Genomic DNA, 15,484 nt, shown 5'->3' with positions numbered 1-15,484 from the left:
AGCATGTGCCCAGACACGTATTTTGTCTTGACGCGTTAAAATAACTGTGACTGCCCGGAAATTTGGAAAGGTAGCTAGCAGCCTAAGAAATAACGCCACAAGAACGCTTGAATCCATGCATACCTTGTGTCCCAGCTAACGTTAGACAAGCTGTTCACCGAAATATATATTTTAGAAACACGGGGCGAGATACAATTATAACACATACGGTTTTCGGTTGCATACGGACCACTGTCGACTGGACACCTCAGGTATGCTGAACCTTGTTCTTAAGTTTTCTTTTTCTTTTTTTTTTTCATTGCACACCGTGGCTAACGTTAGCGGGGACTCCCTATATACTATACCCATTGTTCCCTCCGGTAGCTGAAAGATCACCGCGCCAGAGTTCTCCTTCGTGATTTTTGTAGGAATCTTGACGCGGACGTCGTGTAGCCGTGGCTCTCCGTTGGTTAGACGTTGGCGCCTGCTTCGTCGCAACTTGGCGGGCCGCACGGCGAAGCCTCGGGCTGTGGACTTGATCGTGTCCCAGGTGGTTTCGGTTCGCTCGCCCGTGTATAGCAGCTTCTCACAGCCTGCTTTCGGAGAAGCTGTGACGCGGTCGCTATAGGTCGTTAGATCTGCTCTGCAACACAAGGTCACGGGTTCGCCTGTCCGCCACAGCACGGCGGTCACTTTGCCTGCCGCGAGAACGCGATGAAAACACGCCTTGCCACGGTGTCGAGAAATATCACGCCGCACAAGGAGGGAATTGAAATGGAAATGCGATCGCGCGTACACGTAAATGCCACGCCTGTTTTCGTGCCGTGCCGTGATTGTGCCCTTTGGCCAGGCTTGCGCGTGCACCGCGAGACAGACGCAGACGGGAATAATTGCGATTGAAACAACACCGTGCGCGGCGGTGTTGAATAAAACTTTAATGAGAGGTAGGACGGCGCTGTAAATGCGCGAAGGTGTCAACGGCTAAACAACGCTTACAAAACTGCTTCTCGCTCTTTTGTATTTTCGATTAAGAAAGTGGTTCTTGAATATTCATTCATTCATTCATTCATTCATTCATTCATTCATTCATTCATTCATTCATTCATTCATTCATTCATTCATTCATTCATTCATTATGATTGTCCGTATAGTCTCAGAGGCCCAAGGCAATCGTTCAAAGGAACGCTTCATAAACATCTTAAGCGAGCGTTTGCAGTTGAATCTGCTCATGATACAACTCTTTTGAGAAACCGACACACGACAAGTAGTCTTAAGCATATAACGGAACGAACGAACCACATCTCCCTCCGCAAAGCCGGACGCTCCGCACCCGTACAGAAGTGATATCTCCCAACAGTAATGCATGTTCAAGTTTATATATCGCTTTTCCCAATTTCATGCGTAAGCAATCGAGAAAAACCGACGACACACATTCACGGTGTCGGAACGGTAACGGAATATTCATCGGGCAACGAAACAGCGAATACACGAAGAGAGAGCCAGGGGCAGAAAATGAGAGTGCGATGAGGAAAACGCGATTAGAAGCCAATAAAATTCACAATGTCAGCGGCAATGGTCTGCAGAAACGAGAGAGAGAGAGAGAGAGATCATGTGGAGAAGGTTGCCCTCCCAACCACTTTGGATACCGAAGCTCATCAATCTCCATCACGCGGACGAAGACTGCTTCGTCCTGAGCACCACGTTTGCAATTCGTGTGTAGAGAAGCTGCAGGAACCGGCTTTCGCCGAGTCAGCGCAGCAGAAGTGAGCAGTGAAGAAGACGCGAACATGTGTCAAGAGCGCGTCCTCGCAGAAAGAAAGGCAGAAATAAAGAAACACGGAAAGAAAGAAAGAAAGAAAGAAAGAAAGAAAGAAAGAAAGTATAGTATGAGCAGGGAGAGCTGCAACCGCAGAGTGCGCGTTCATGTGAGCGGGTTTATCATTCGCTCTATTCCGTCCGTTAAAGAAGAAAAGAACACGCTGTGCAAAACCCGGAGCCCCTATAGCTTGCATCGGCAGGCGGAAACCGCAGGACGCATTTCTCGACCTCTCCGTTCGTTCTCCGGCTGTTTACGCCGAATGCACACGTGTTTTTCATGCAGCGCCGCCGAGTCAAGAGACCAGAAAGAACAATCGTGACAAACCCAACGCCTACATGGACAACACGAAGGAGAAGGGAGACCACAGCGCTGCACCGCCTGTTGTGAGTCCGGAATATTTCTGGTTGCAAGTTCTTGGCAGCCGAGTTTGCCGCTGGAAACGAACCATCTTTGTTCCTTATAGGCGACTCATTGGCGCCACGACATATTGATACGCGTTCGTGGTTTGTTGAAAAAGTAATATACAGACTACATGATTCGCGATCACGTAGCCTGTATATGTAGCTTTCTTGAGAGTTTCAGGGCGGAAGAGCCGTTTTAAGCGCGCAGCAAAATTAGTGTCAGTAGAGAGTCCAACAGACTTGTAGGCTTCTGCAACTTCGTAGTCTCTTCTTCACCCGCTAAATTTAGCGGGTTGATACAGCAGACGAAAACGAAAGTCTTTTTGGACCCCTGCGCGAAAGCCTTAAAACGGTCGATGCATGGTCTTTCCGGTACTAACGATGGAGCAAAATCTTGGACGTTAACAAAGAACCTCGACAAAAAGGTAAACACCGCGCAACAAGCGATGGAACGAAAAATGCTAGGCGTAACGTCAAGACCCGCCTTTGGACAAAATGGAAGGATGAAATGTATTCTAGTTGCATACCGCTTCGAGGAAACGGCTATGGCGTCACGCGTGAATCGTTTTGTGCCATTTTACCATCTGTTGGGGCGCATCGTGGTCGTTAAAGGATCATTAAAGGGACACTTACAAACAGAAACGATAAATCGGTGCATACAGCGGGGAATCACTATTTTATTAAAACTCCATATCCGCTAATTTAGCGATAAGAGGTCGATCCGTCTTGCTAACAGCCAATTTTTGATGCCCAATGCGCTGCAGGACGAAGCCATACATACATACATACATACATACATACATACATACATACATACATACATACATACATACATACATACATACATACATACATACATACATACATACATACATACATACATACATACATCGCGACACGTTCGACGTGCGTATGCAGGCCTTCTTCCTGCAGTGCATGGCCATCATAAATAGGCTGGTTACGACGATGAATCGACCTCTTACCGCGAAATTGACGCAAATGTAGTTTTAACACAAAAACAATTAGTCGCTATGACCTGATTTATTGTTTTTGTTTATAAGCGTCCCTTTGATGATCCTTGAACGACAACCGCGCGACCCAACAGGTGGTAAAATGTCACAAAACGAGTCATGCGTGACGCTCGCCGTCTCCTCGAAGCGGCATACAACTAGAATACGTTTCAAACTCGCATTTAATTTGGTCCAAAGGCGCGCCTTACGGGGCCAGAGAAAGAAAGGAAACAAACGTTTATTTTACATAAAATTTAGATCAGCATATCGGGTTCGAGTCCCTTGCGCAAAAGGCGCTACTCAGATGCATTTTGTTTTCGATCCCATAAGTCAAGCGATAAAACAGATAGATCAGAACGTCTGGAAGGCAGTCGCGTGTTCTCTCGATGGCGAAGAAAAAAAATTTTTTTGACGAAAGTTAGACGGCTGTTTGCAACACCAGCTGCGTCGATAAATTCGCGTGCTTGGCGAATGTTAAATGTAAATATGGGAGGCCGCAAGCTAGAAAGAAAAAAAAAAGAAAAGAAAGAACGCCGTTCCAGACGGCACTTAGGTTCGATAGCCTTGCTGTACGACGTATGCGTATCGCTGTCGCCGTATGGCTTCGCCTAATTGGATTGGATTGGATTGGATTCCCTTCTACGACGGCGCGTACCCACTGCGGGGGGATTGGCCATCGATTTGGATGGTATTAGGAAGACGCTGTTAATACTAAAACTGGCATTATTGTCAAGAGTAAATGAATAAAAAATAACGCTTGAAGAATTTAAGAGCATCGCCATGAAACAACTATGAATTCCGTCACGGCTAAGGAATGAAAAAATCAATTAAACCAAGTTGTCTGGACGTAGATTCTAAAATGTCTTTCCTTAAAGAAGAAAAACGGTGGCCGAATAAGAAAGAAAATAATCTACGGTCTCATCTTCGCCACAAATTGGGCACAGAGGGGACGACGTCAGAACAGCCCTGCGACGATAAAAGCTTAGTGATAGTGTTCGACAACGTAAACGGCTAAAGCTTACACCAGATTTTCTGGAGTGAAAGGAATTTTTGTGCCAAGGGAACAGGAGGTGTCGGTATTCAGAAAAAATTAGGTATAGCTGGATTCAGGAAACCTTGAGCAATTGTATATCTCCCGAATCTAGCGGTAGTTTGCGTATTACGCTCCTTCTTCTTAATCGCCTTCTTCATCACGATCCTAATCAGCATCATCGTTTTGATTACCACTTAAATCATCATCACCTTCATCACCGGCTCAACTACCATCAACAACACTTTGATCATCATCATCATCATCATCATCATTTTTTCTACCCTTCTTCTTTCTTACACTTCGAAAGCGTCACAAGCGCGCAGCGATTTCGGTTGGCGTACCATAACAGACGATCCATTCATTCATTCATCCTTGCTTTGTAAAAAGTGGGAGGTATGTTCGTCGTCATACAGCCTTTAAGCATGGTGATAGATACGCATAACCACCGCCTACAACGTATCGATATCGTGATGACTGTGGGTCGCAGGTACGTATGGCGGACTTATAAACATGGCTGTGCAGGTCGGCAAATGAACCACCTGGGCGCGTCTTGCCACATGCATGTCCCTGCCGTGTGTCATCAAATGTCTGCAGCAAATCAACGTCCTTTTGGGAATGCTGGAAGAAGACGCCTTGCTTTCTGGCAGGCTCCGAGACTTGGTGTGCAATGAGTCAGCAACAAAAAAAAAAAAAAAAGATAAGAAAAATAACGGTGCTTCGTGACAGCACATGTCTGTGTACGTCGCACACGACGTCACATATATGCGGGAATGCGTTGGGTGTGAAGTAATCAAACACCCGGCTTGTTCGCCACTTGTCGTCGGTGACTTCGTGTAATATGGTCCGCTGTACGTTTGGAGGAGCGCACACACGCAGACACGGATTTCTCAAATTTTGACTATACAGCTGTTGGAAGGGGCCACTGAACAGCATAAAAAGTGGTATCTTAAAGGCTATACGTTCGGGTTGAACTGGGATCGATAAACACCGGGTATTTGACCTCTCGCAGCTCGGCATTCGCGCGAGACGCCTCGAGTCTTAATTCGAAAGCGCTTATGAATTGATGCAAGCATTTCTTGCCGTGTTCTTTTTATCTTTCGCTTAATAAAAAAAGGCGAACAATAAATAAAACCAGCAGCTTTCAGCGATTTCTCCCGTTCTAGACTAATTTACTCTCGCACCATAGGCTCTCATGTCTTCGTCTACTACAACATTATATATATATATATATAACTTTTTTTTTTCTTCCAAAGTGCGTGCGCAGGCGCCATAGCTCTCGGAGTCTCTGTGGCGTATACCAAAAAAAGAAAAGCTCCGCCTGCACAAATTGCAAAGCGTTACAACGCTTCACGATAGCTCAGTGGCTACCAACAGTGCACGTACATCCACCGCTGGTGCACGTGATTCCTACACTCCCAGTTCGAATGAGCTGAACAAATCAAGTTTCGAGCAATTTACCGCTGTCGCATTTAGAGCGAATTTCCCATTGCTGACTGCCTATTATTTTTCCACTAAATGTCGCCCCCAGTACGCGCTTTCCCATAAAAGAAACGACAATAAATTTTGAGGTGGCAAGTGTCGTTGACGCTGCATGCCACACCTCAATTTCCTAGTGGCTAAGTATACGCTAGCACAGCAACACCCGACACGCAAAATATCGAGGCGGTAACGTACGACCGTAGAGTTTCATACAATTACACCAGGGGGAACTGTGGCGCTAGTGTCTACGGGAGCTGCAAGCAGGGCTGGTAAGCTGCAGCGTGGGAATGGCAGATAGTACACGGATTTGCGTGAACCTCGTTATTAAGGCTTTAAACGGCTTCGTGACTTTGTAAAGTGATCATTTTTCAAGAAGGTATAGTGCATTTTAAGTTATTACATAAACAGTATTGCATTTGTTCGACATCAGGATTTGAACCTTTGGCACAGAAGCCCGATCTGCCATTACGCCACGAACGCAAGAACAAGGCGAACCGCTGTGATTAGCAGTGATGTTCTGAGTCTTATAGCCTTCTGCATTAAAAAAAAAGAAGTATAGACTGCTTTGAAATTTACGGCAATGAAGGCAGATAAAGTGTGATAAAGGAATCCACAAGAACATCTGAAGCCACAAGCAAGAAGGTTATAGACAAATCCGTGTATACTAACCGTACGTCATTCCCATGGTGGACGAACGTTTGCAGCGCCAGATTTCTCTCTAATGATTATTGTAGGAAACTGTATGCACGAGGCGAGTATAGCGAGGTGAAATGATACTAGAACCACTCGCTGAGGGTGAGCGCGTCGAATTCGCCCCATCCGGTGCAACGTCACATCCGGTGCGACGTCACATCCGCCGCTATGGCTACAAGTGGCGCTGGCTAACACGTACCAGGGGGCAGATCTGGACATATACTCGCTTACCCGAAAAAGTTGCACGGACGGGAGGTGGGTTCAATCAGCACAGCACCGCACGTACGCGTATAGTGCGTAAAAGGCGGTTTCGATTTCCACCGCGGCGGCAAGTTGTCTTTTCGCGACCACTTTCATTTCTCCTTGTCCTCATTGTTTCTACGTTTTAATTTAAAAACACACACACACAATTTATTTTCCCTATACTTACATTCGCTGTCTTTCGAGTTTCATGCGGTCATGACGGGCAAAAAAATTGAGCCCCTCGGTTACCCCTACTTTTCGATTCACCGAAGTTTACACGCAGGAGGCGGACGAACAATCAAGAGGGACCACCACGCCGTACGCTCGGATGAAGTTACTACAAAGATCACCAAGCTGCGAAGTCGCGAATAAGTTCACTGCAGAAATAAACGTAACTCGTTTAATGCCAAGGACCCTCGCCCTTACTCTCAAACAGACGTGGGAGAGGAGGTGCGATTAGGTACACGCGTGTATATATATATATACAGAGTCAAAACAATACGCCATTCATTGTTGGAACGCGCCTATCTGCCCCCGAAAGCATTGTCTTCCTAAGTAAACAAACATTACAAATTCCGTCACATCACGCCCTGACGTACGGTAAGTCATTGTCCAATTGACGCGCGCCGGGTTAATCTTTCTCTAGCGTACGCGCTTAGGCGCACGACCGTCTAACCACAACGGCTTACACTCGGTGCGGTAGTGGTTATTCTTACGAGCAGAGGGCGCCACCGACACCCTCGCATTAAAACCCCCTAAACGTAGTGCCACGCTTTGAAGAATGCCGCCTCTTCCTAGCGCGCTCTGGCCGAGGCCGACGCGGTATCGCTATTGGCCTAATAGCATCACGTGGGCCCTTGCGCCATGCATCAGCGCCATTTTTGCTCGAGAAGCGCCTACGGAGTGGCGAGGATCGCATGTTGGCGCCGTTGCTACGCTCGAGCAGTGTAGGCGGCGCCAGGGTCGATGAGGGAGCGTGAAAGAGAGGAGAAACGAGGAGGAGTGAAGGCGGAGGAGGAGAGTGCCGCTACTTTACGAAGTTTAAGGGGTTTTACGTCGCATGAGTCTGCATAGTTGACTGACTATACGGGTCCCTTCCGCCGCAAATTAACATGGACTCTGGATAAATCAGCCAATCTAATTCCAGACATCACTGAAAGAAAGTCAGCAGGCAAAAAAGGTCGCTCTCTGTAATTGCTAATGCATCCTGGTAATTGCGGAATAATTAACTAAATTAAGTATCAATTTATTGTAAAGCCAGATATGTTGCGTTTCTTCACAAAAAAAATAATACAAAAGGAAAATTAAAGAATGGTAAACAACCGGCTCAACACAAACGCACAATTATTGTCTGCAGACCTTACGAGAGAAGAAAAAAAATATTCTTTAGCCATTGCTGACCGCAGGAGGCACGTTCAAACTCTCGTTCAAAAACGTTAGCAGTGCCTTTAAAATATCATCGTCCCTTGCAGTCCGTGAAGATGGTCTAACAGCGAAGCTGTCTTAGTTACGCCGAGTGGTAATTACACCATGCAAGTGAACCTTCGCAAGCAGTCTATATTGTAAATATGTTGCTTCACGGTTTTTAACCTCATTTTCGCTTTTGTGGTAGACATGCTGGTTCCTGAGGAGTATATGTACTATAGTAATGGGCTTCCCAAAGTTGTAGCTGTGATGGAATGTGCGGAAGCACTAATCCAAAGCTCCGTATATTGAGCGCAAGCCCAATATAGGGAGATCTTGTGCGACACAGGCTCCTTAACGCTATGGCGTTAAAACTCAGGCGCATGCGCCGGCAGTAAGCCATCAATTAAAGTAACAGAGCTCGATTATATCTCTGTTAGCGTTGAACGGACACCCGTCTAAACAGCCAGGGTCGCCACGAAAGTGTCTGCGTGTGGTTTTCCCGGTTATCTTCGTATATGCCGAGCAATGTACACGCGTCGCATGCCGCTTTGAGGAGTATAAGTACGCCTGCGAGAACTGTAAGTGAATCTATTGTTGAAAGTTAGGGCTGTGCATGTGTTTGTTAAATTTGCCCTTCCGTGTCCCTCTCGTTCTGACTGCGACACAAGAAACTCGAAGGCATCACATATACAAGCTCACGTGGCTATACCCTCGTCGTTTAAAGCGTTAAAAAATTTTCATTCAGTGAATCTGCGTGTGTGTCTTAATGGTCTTCATAGATTTGCTACGACCGTTCTATAACGTGCCATTAATCACGCAGTGGCGACGTCCAGGCGACCGCAAAAGAGAACGAGAGAAAAAAAGAAGTAAAAAGAAAACAATAAGAAGTAACAACGCATTTGAATGAGAATGTCGAAGCAATTTAAGTAATGTCTCGTGACCGCATGGGCTTTCGCCTTCACCCTCTTTAGCGTATATGCTAAAGTGACTTGTCAACCTTTTTAGTTCGGTAGTTAAGTTGGTATGTCGAAATGTGAAGTCACATTACCGTGACTTCACGACACGTAGCAAATATTTGCTGACGTCGTGTAGCCGTGAGACTATAGCTAGGATAACGTAGTTGCTCATTTAAAAAAAGAAAGAAAGAAAGAAGAAATCAAGAGCGCGGTGCGCGTTTTTTTCTGGCCGGGTTCGCGCATGGCAGTCGCTGCGATCGTCCGCATCCACAGAAACCTTCTTACGCTAGGAGTTGTTCGTAAGAGAAAAATTTCAGCCAATCCTGAAGCCAGGCCTGGACATATAAATCATTAGCGAAGCCGCGGCTAGGCCGTGGAAAATAGCACTTACGAACGAAAATCTTTGTGAATTCGGTCCCTATAGTTGGTGGAAACAAGTTATTACAGTAAATTATTAAGACCGCTGTGAGTCTTGCCACTACGTTTTTCTCGGGTTCGAAGGGTCTGGAATTACATTTATTATTACTAGATTCCGCATACGTAAATATGATCATTGAGAGGAGAAAAGGGGACTATAGCTGACAGCTGTCACCAGGAGGCGGGCGCTACATCTTACGGTTCTATATAGAAACGAAAATGTACAAAGAAAGGAAAAAAAAAAACAAAGTGCAGAAGCCATCGACGACGATTCGCAGTGCAAGCAAATTACCGAGCGCTTCTAGTAAAGCTATTCGCTTTATTGAAGCAACGATGGGCTTGACGGCGTATATGTATATTCGTCGACGTGAGGATATGTAGGCATATATGTAGTTTGTTGTTTCGTTAAACGTAATTCCACAGTGAACATTGCCGTTATAACCAGCACGATCAACGCAACCCGCGACTCCACTTTGCATCGACGCCTTTGCCGACGTTGAAAAGCACTAGACACCGTAAAATATTTGCCACCCTCAAAAGTGAAGGGTGTATATGTGACTATACGACTCGAAGCCTTACAACCAAAAAAGAAAAAAATGGTGTAAGTGTGCGAGTTATAAAGCTATTTACACCTTTATTCACTTTAAGGGTGTAACTTATTTTTACAGTGCAGAAGTCCGACCTCCAATCACGAATGCGCGCGATGGAGCCAAAGAAAGTTATTCGCTAAAAAATAAAAAAGAAAGAAAGAGGTTGTTGGTGAAGAACAAAAGAGAGATTAGTATAAGTGCACGCCGCCTTCAAGTAAATATATGACGGGAGGGCTTTGTGTGAGCTTGATCACGTTTTATATAAAGCGAAAAGAAAGAAAGAAGGGACGCTATAAATATCATTCAACGGTATATTTTAACTGCAGGCGTATCTACATAGTCGAAAAACGCCGCGCTGTATACAGTGACGTTGCAAAGCACGACCATCACACCTCTCGTCGCTTTCAGAACAACGACGCTGCCCCAAATTACACCGTGGCCAGTGTGCGCGTTATATGCGCAGGCGTTGGCACTTCAGAAACGCAGCCCCGTGTTCCGACCGCGCGTGCGAATAAGTGTCGAAATGACTTCACGTGAAACGTATGCCGAAACGGTTTTTTCGCAACTCGCCGTTCGTCTTCGCGACGCTATACTTTTGACATTCAAGAGTCTGACGAAACACGCAGGCAAGGCTTCGAGGGCGGCTGCCTGCAGGCAACGGCTCCGTCCGCGGCTGTGGTGTGGAAAGGAATGCATACTAAACGCGTGGCGTGGATAAACGCGCGAACAAACTCGTCGAAGATTCAATAACGAGAGGAAAGACAAGTAGGCCGTTGCACGTTTTTAAGAAGTAGTAACGCAGAGTAACCTTTTCTTCTTTAATATAGAATGATACAATCCAATACAATCTGTATTGTGCGTAGAGGAAAACAAAACGCAGATGACAGGCCTGCCAAGGCCTCTGAGGGCTTGACTGGCATGCGCGACATTCGGTGACTGACATTCTTTCTCTGGGAGCCTATCCTCCTCTCTCGGAAACTGCCACAGCTATTCTTGCTCAGCCCCCGGATGACCTTACTACCGATTCCAAGCGATTGGGCGAAATGCGAAAACACACCCGTGTACTTAAATTTAGGTGCACGTTGAAGAACCCCAGGCGGTCGAAATTTCCGCAGTCCTCCACTATATACGGCGTGCCTCATGATCAGAAAGTAGTTTTGGCACGTAAAACCCCATAACTGCATAACTGCACGGAAATTCAGTCCTCTCAGTTCCGGCGGTCGCTGTTGACGCCGACTGTGCATAGAGCGTAACTCTTAGGGAGCACTGATTGCGGTATACAAGGCGTGATTAAAGAATGGAGAGCGTTCGCATATATCCAGCAACAACAGAAGAAAGACGACAGAAAAGTATACCTGTCGAACCACAATGCACCTCGATACGCGCCATCGAGTTCAAAAGAAGAAGCGGCGAAAGAGATTGGATACGAGAGTGCATATATATATATATATATATATATATATATATATATATATATATATATATATATATATATACACGCACACACGACGACCGGAGCAACGTCAGTTCGACTTTGTCACGACATCACAGCATCGGTCGGCACGCACGTGTAATAAATCCATTTCGTGTGTGTGTGGTTTCTTTATTTACTTTTAATTCAAGCGTCACGCGTTTTTGTCTCATATTCCCCGGTAGAGAAATTTCTCGTTGCGTATATGTGTACTGCTGTATACGCATGTTATAATGTGGAACGGTAAGAAATTCGTGCTCTGCCTAAACGAGCGAAATGAAATAACGCCTTCGCCGATGTGCTCATTTCGCGGCCCCGAGTGCAAGTACGAGCCAAAGTCGAGTAGAGTAGAGTAGAGCTAAAGGTCGGGGCAGTGGACATGACTGCGAGCATATAGAGCGAGTGTCGATGACCTATCGATATAGCGTGTGTGTGCATGTATATACGCGTTGAGCCCGAAAGCCGCAGTGTCTGTCGGCATGTGTATGATTGGACCCGCGAGTAAACACGTGATCGCGAGTATACCGGTGAGTGTTAGCCATGGACGCGGGTGTGAACGCGTATCCTGAAAAAAAATTTTTTTTTAAAAAGATATTGGTGAATTACAGTGAGCGCCCACTTGCTCGGCCGACTATACCGCAGTGTGACCTGACGTCAACGCTCTTTCGTACGAGAAACTGTAAGCAGATGCGATGAATCTGATGTATGTGTATAGTATATATGCTGTACGTGCAAGGCACACGTACACGCACAGCTTCACGCAGTGCGTATATGCATTGCCACGTAAATATGCTATGGATTTACACACATGTGCAAGCGCATGGAGGAACTTCAACACACCGAAGAGTCAAGTCTCGACTCATCGTCGCGCCTTTTCACCGGTCAGCATTCCGAAGCGAACGACCTTATGAATGTCAATTCTATCGGTGCCATGCAGCATGTCCCTTCATATTGTTATCTTTAGTAAGGGAACGCGGTTTTCTCAGCCATAGCAAATTAGCCTACGTTTCCAAACAGGGCTTTTCGGAACTTGGGAAAGTACAGACTCTTTCTGTGTCTTCTCGAAGGAACCGCATATGACAATGATGATTCTTGTTGGCTATACTGATCTCGAGAAGAAGAAAAAAAAAAAACCCTCTGCGTAAACAGCCACCATAACGTCACTTTCATTCTGACTTCTTGAACATAGCCAAATCGCTTGATTGTAATAAGCTAGAAATAAAGCGCCGACCGTTGCTCTCTAACGACGTATACAAACCTTGAAGCTCTTGAATAAGTTTTGTGAATTTGGGGAATTTCTCATGCTGACGGTTGGTTATTCGGCAAAAAGTCAGGCGTTTCAGGCATAAATTGAAATCGCAGGCGTTCTACTCCTTGTTAAGACATAAACAGACCCACACGTATGGGCAAAATGAAGAAAAGTCCTTGCCGATGATGTACACATGTAAAATTTGAACATACTCAGTGGATATGTAAAATCACGACAAGCCTTCACAAGGGCTTCCGTAACGCCTTTCAGCGAAAGTGCAGGAGGCGAATACACGTTCCCATAGGCTACATACATTCCTGACACGTATCGGCGATGCAGATGGATTCTGGGTTTCCGAAGCATATCGGTTTCTGAAGATGAAGACCTGCGAGGCTTGACACAATGACACGATATGCTTACGTGACGTTTTCCGTAGAGGACATGACGTAACGAGAATACAAGAAGCTGCGCGAGGTATCAGTCAGCCCTATGAGAATGTCCACGAGCTCGCTCTTGAAGCTCAAAACCCCTAGAAAGACAGTTTTAATCGCGTCAATATCATCCTCATCGGTCATGCTAACGCGACACGCATCTACGGAACGGTTCTTGAAAGCCAAAGGTTTCTTCATGGCAGCGGAGCCAAGTTACGTCGTTTAACCAGTGGATGGCATCGTGGACTCCCGAGACCAATCTTCAAATTGCATTTAAACAAGCGTAGAGAAATGGTGCACGCAGAGACGGAACAGCGGAAGGCTTCCAGTGTCAACGGGGTCAAACCACAGTCGGATAAAGGGGCGTGGGAACCGGACATTTCCGGTGGGCGATGTGGTCACACTCCCACTACGGCAAGTCAAGGATATCGAGGAAAGACTAGTGCGTATAAGTGAACCTAAGGAAATTGACGAAATATGGGAGAAAGGATATACACCACAGGAATATATTGCGGCCTAACAGCAGACGAAAGCCGCGGATCGGATCTACGAATTGTGAAGCTTGGTTTCGCAAATGCAGCCTGACGGTCTGTCTTTACGTGACAGGCATGCAACGCGCGTCTCCAAGGGTTTGCAGTCCCGAAGCTTGGCATTTTTAATCGTGGGCGAAATATCTGTGAAACTATTTCACTCGGGGCAAACGAAAATGCATATATAAAGGATAAGACGAAGTAGCGAAGGACACGTATAGCTTGGTGTCATATGGGCGACGGAGCCGAGCGTAGGGGAAACTGCCTCTCGTGCGGGCAACGCACGTGACACACGCATTTCTTCCCACTTTAAAATACCACAGAGAAGAAAGTCACATTAGGGCAGTCACGTGGCTCTATTATCTACCGAGTGCACTGCGGACCGACCGGGAGCGCGGCTGCTACGGGCGTCCGTCCCGCAGGAGTCCACAGATCGAGCCCCGCACATAGGCGGAGGGGGGTGCGAGAGAGCTCCGTTATCGCGACTCCGCAGCAGCAGCAGCAGCAGGTAATACTGACCGCCGGCGATCGGACCAAGGCCTCCTCCTTCGCACGGGCACACACGCGCACACGCACACACACGCACAAACACAAGAGGGGCGTAATCTCCTCAGAGCGCCAGGCCAGGAGAAGAAGCACGCGGCCGAGGCCGAAGCTGACAGGAGGTGGCCCGCCGATCACCAGCGCGATCAGGAGAGCGACGGGCTGCTATATAACTACTCACCGAGCATCTTGCTCAGGTCGGCGTTGTGTAGGTCCGGGTTCTCGTCGGCGAGCCGCTTGCGCTCTCCTTTGGCCCACACCATGAAGGCGTTCATGGGCCTGCGGATGCGCTGCTCCGCGCTCCTCTTGCCCGCCGCTAACGCGGCCACCTGCTGTTGCGTCGGACTCTCGGGTGGCGGCGGAGGAACCACCCCGCCGACCACGTTCACGGGGTTACCCCTCTGCGGCGGCGGACACTGCGGCGGTTCCAGACTCCAGCGCGACGCCCACTCACCGCCGGCTGCGGCGGCGGCGGCCGCGGCGAGCTCCAGCTCGCGCGGATCGTGCTGCTCCCGTTGCATCCCGGCACTCCGCTGGCGCACGGCGTCGACCGCGCGGCCATGCTTCGGGCGCAGCGCCAAGCCGCCCCCCGCGCGCCCGACGCGACCAATCGGAGCGAGCGCGGCGTCGTACGTCAAACGCACGTGACGCGCGGCCAATGGGAGAGGAGGCGCGCTGCGCACGCGCGCGCTCGCTCGGCCGCGGCGCGGCGTTGCGCCGCGCGCCCGCTGCTGCCGCGCCGGAGTCGCGGCGCTACGTCGCGCCCGGTTCGTGCGGGGGAGGCGGGCTCCCCGACCGCGTTCCGTTGACTGGCAGCTTGACAGTGCGGTGCGCGGTGCGGCCTCGTGCGCTGCTAGAGGCAACGGCCGCGCCGCTTCTCTCGCGCGCTGACGCCACGCTAGAGTGAAAGGCTTTCTTTTTGTTCTTTCCAAACTGCTCTTTCTTTTTCTCGGACCAGCAGCTGCGGACCGAGCCACGGGCTCCGGCGACGGGTCCACTCGGCGTCGGACCGGCGCTCCGCGCTCTGATGGATCACGGCGTTGCTGCGGCGCGCAGTTGGACGTCCCGCTGAGATTTCGCGCTCGGCGGGGGGGTTTCCGCGCGCCGTTCCCCGTGCGCGAGGCTCTCGCAGCTGGCGCGTGCTGCAGACGCGACGGTCTGCTTCCGAAGCAGGCGACGGAGGAGCGGTGCTGCACAGCACAGCCTCCCCCCGTCGGTTCGGAGTTTATTCCT

The 15,484-nt window shown here is 48.3% G+C and overlaps 1 protein-coding gene across 1 annotated transcript in view; it reads right to left on the bottom strand.

Moving 5' to 3' along the window:
- LOC142557535 (uncharacterized) overlaps window positions 1–15,070 on the bottom strand; it is a 53,484-nt gene extending 38,414 nt beyond the window's left edge. The window contains exon 1 of the mRNA XM_075669452.1: window positions 14,433–15,070. Within this exon, the coding sequence (XP_075525567.1) occupies window positions 14,433–14,772 (340 nt within the window). The 5' untranslated portion in view covers window positions 14,773–15,070. The remainder of the gene's footprint in view (window positions 1–14,432) is intronic.
- Window positions 15,071–15,484: the final 414 nt, after the last annotated feature.

This window comes from Dermacentor variabilis, chromosome 9 (genome assembly GCF_050947875.1).
Source record: "Dermacentor variabilis isolate Ectoservices chromosome 9, ASM5094787v1, whole genome shotgun sequence".
In the NCBI taxonomy this organism is placed as follows: Eukaryota; Metazoa; Arthropoda; class Arachnida; order Ixodida; family Ixodidae; genus Dermacentor; species Dermacentor variabilis.
The sequence above is the reverse complement of the archived record's forward strand: the minus strand, read 5'-3'. Positions and strand labels throughout refer to the sequence as shown.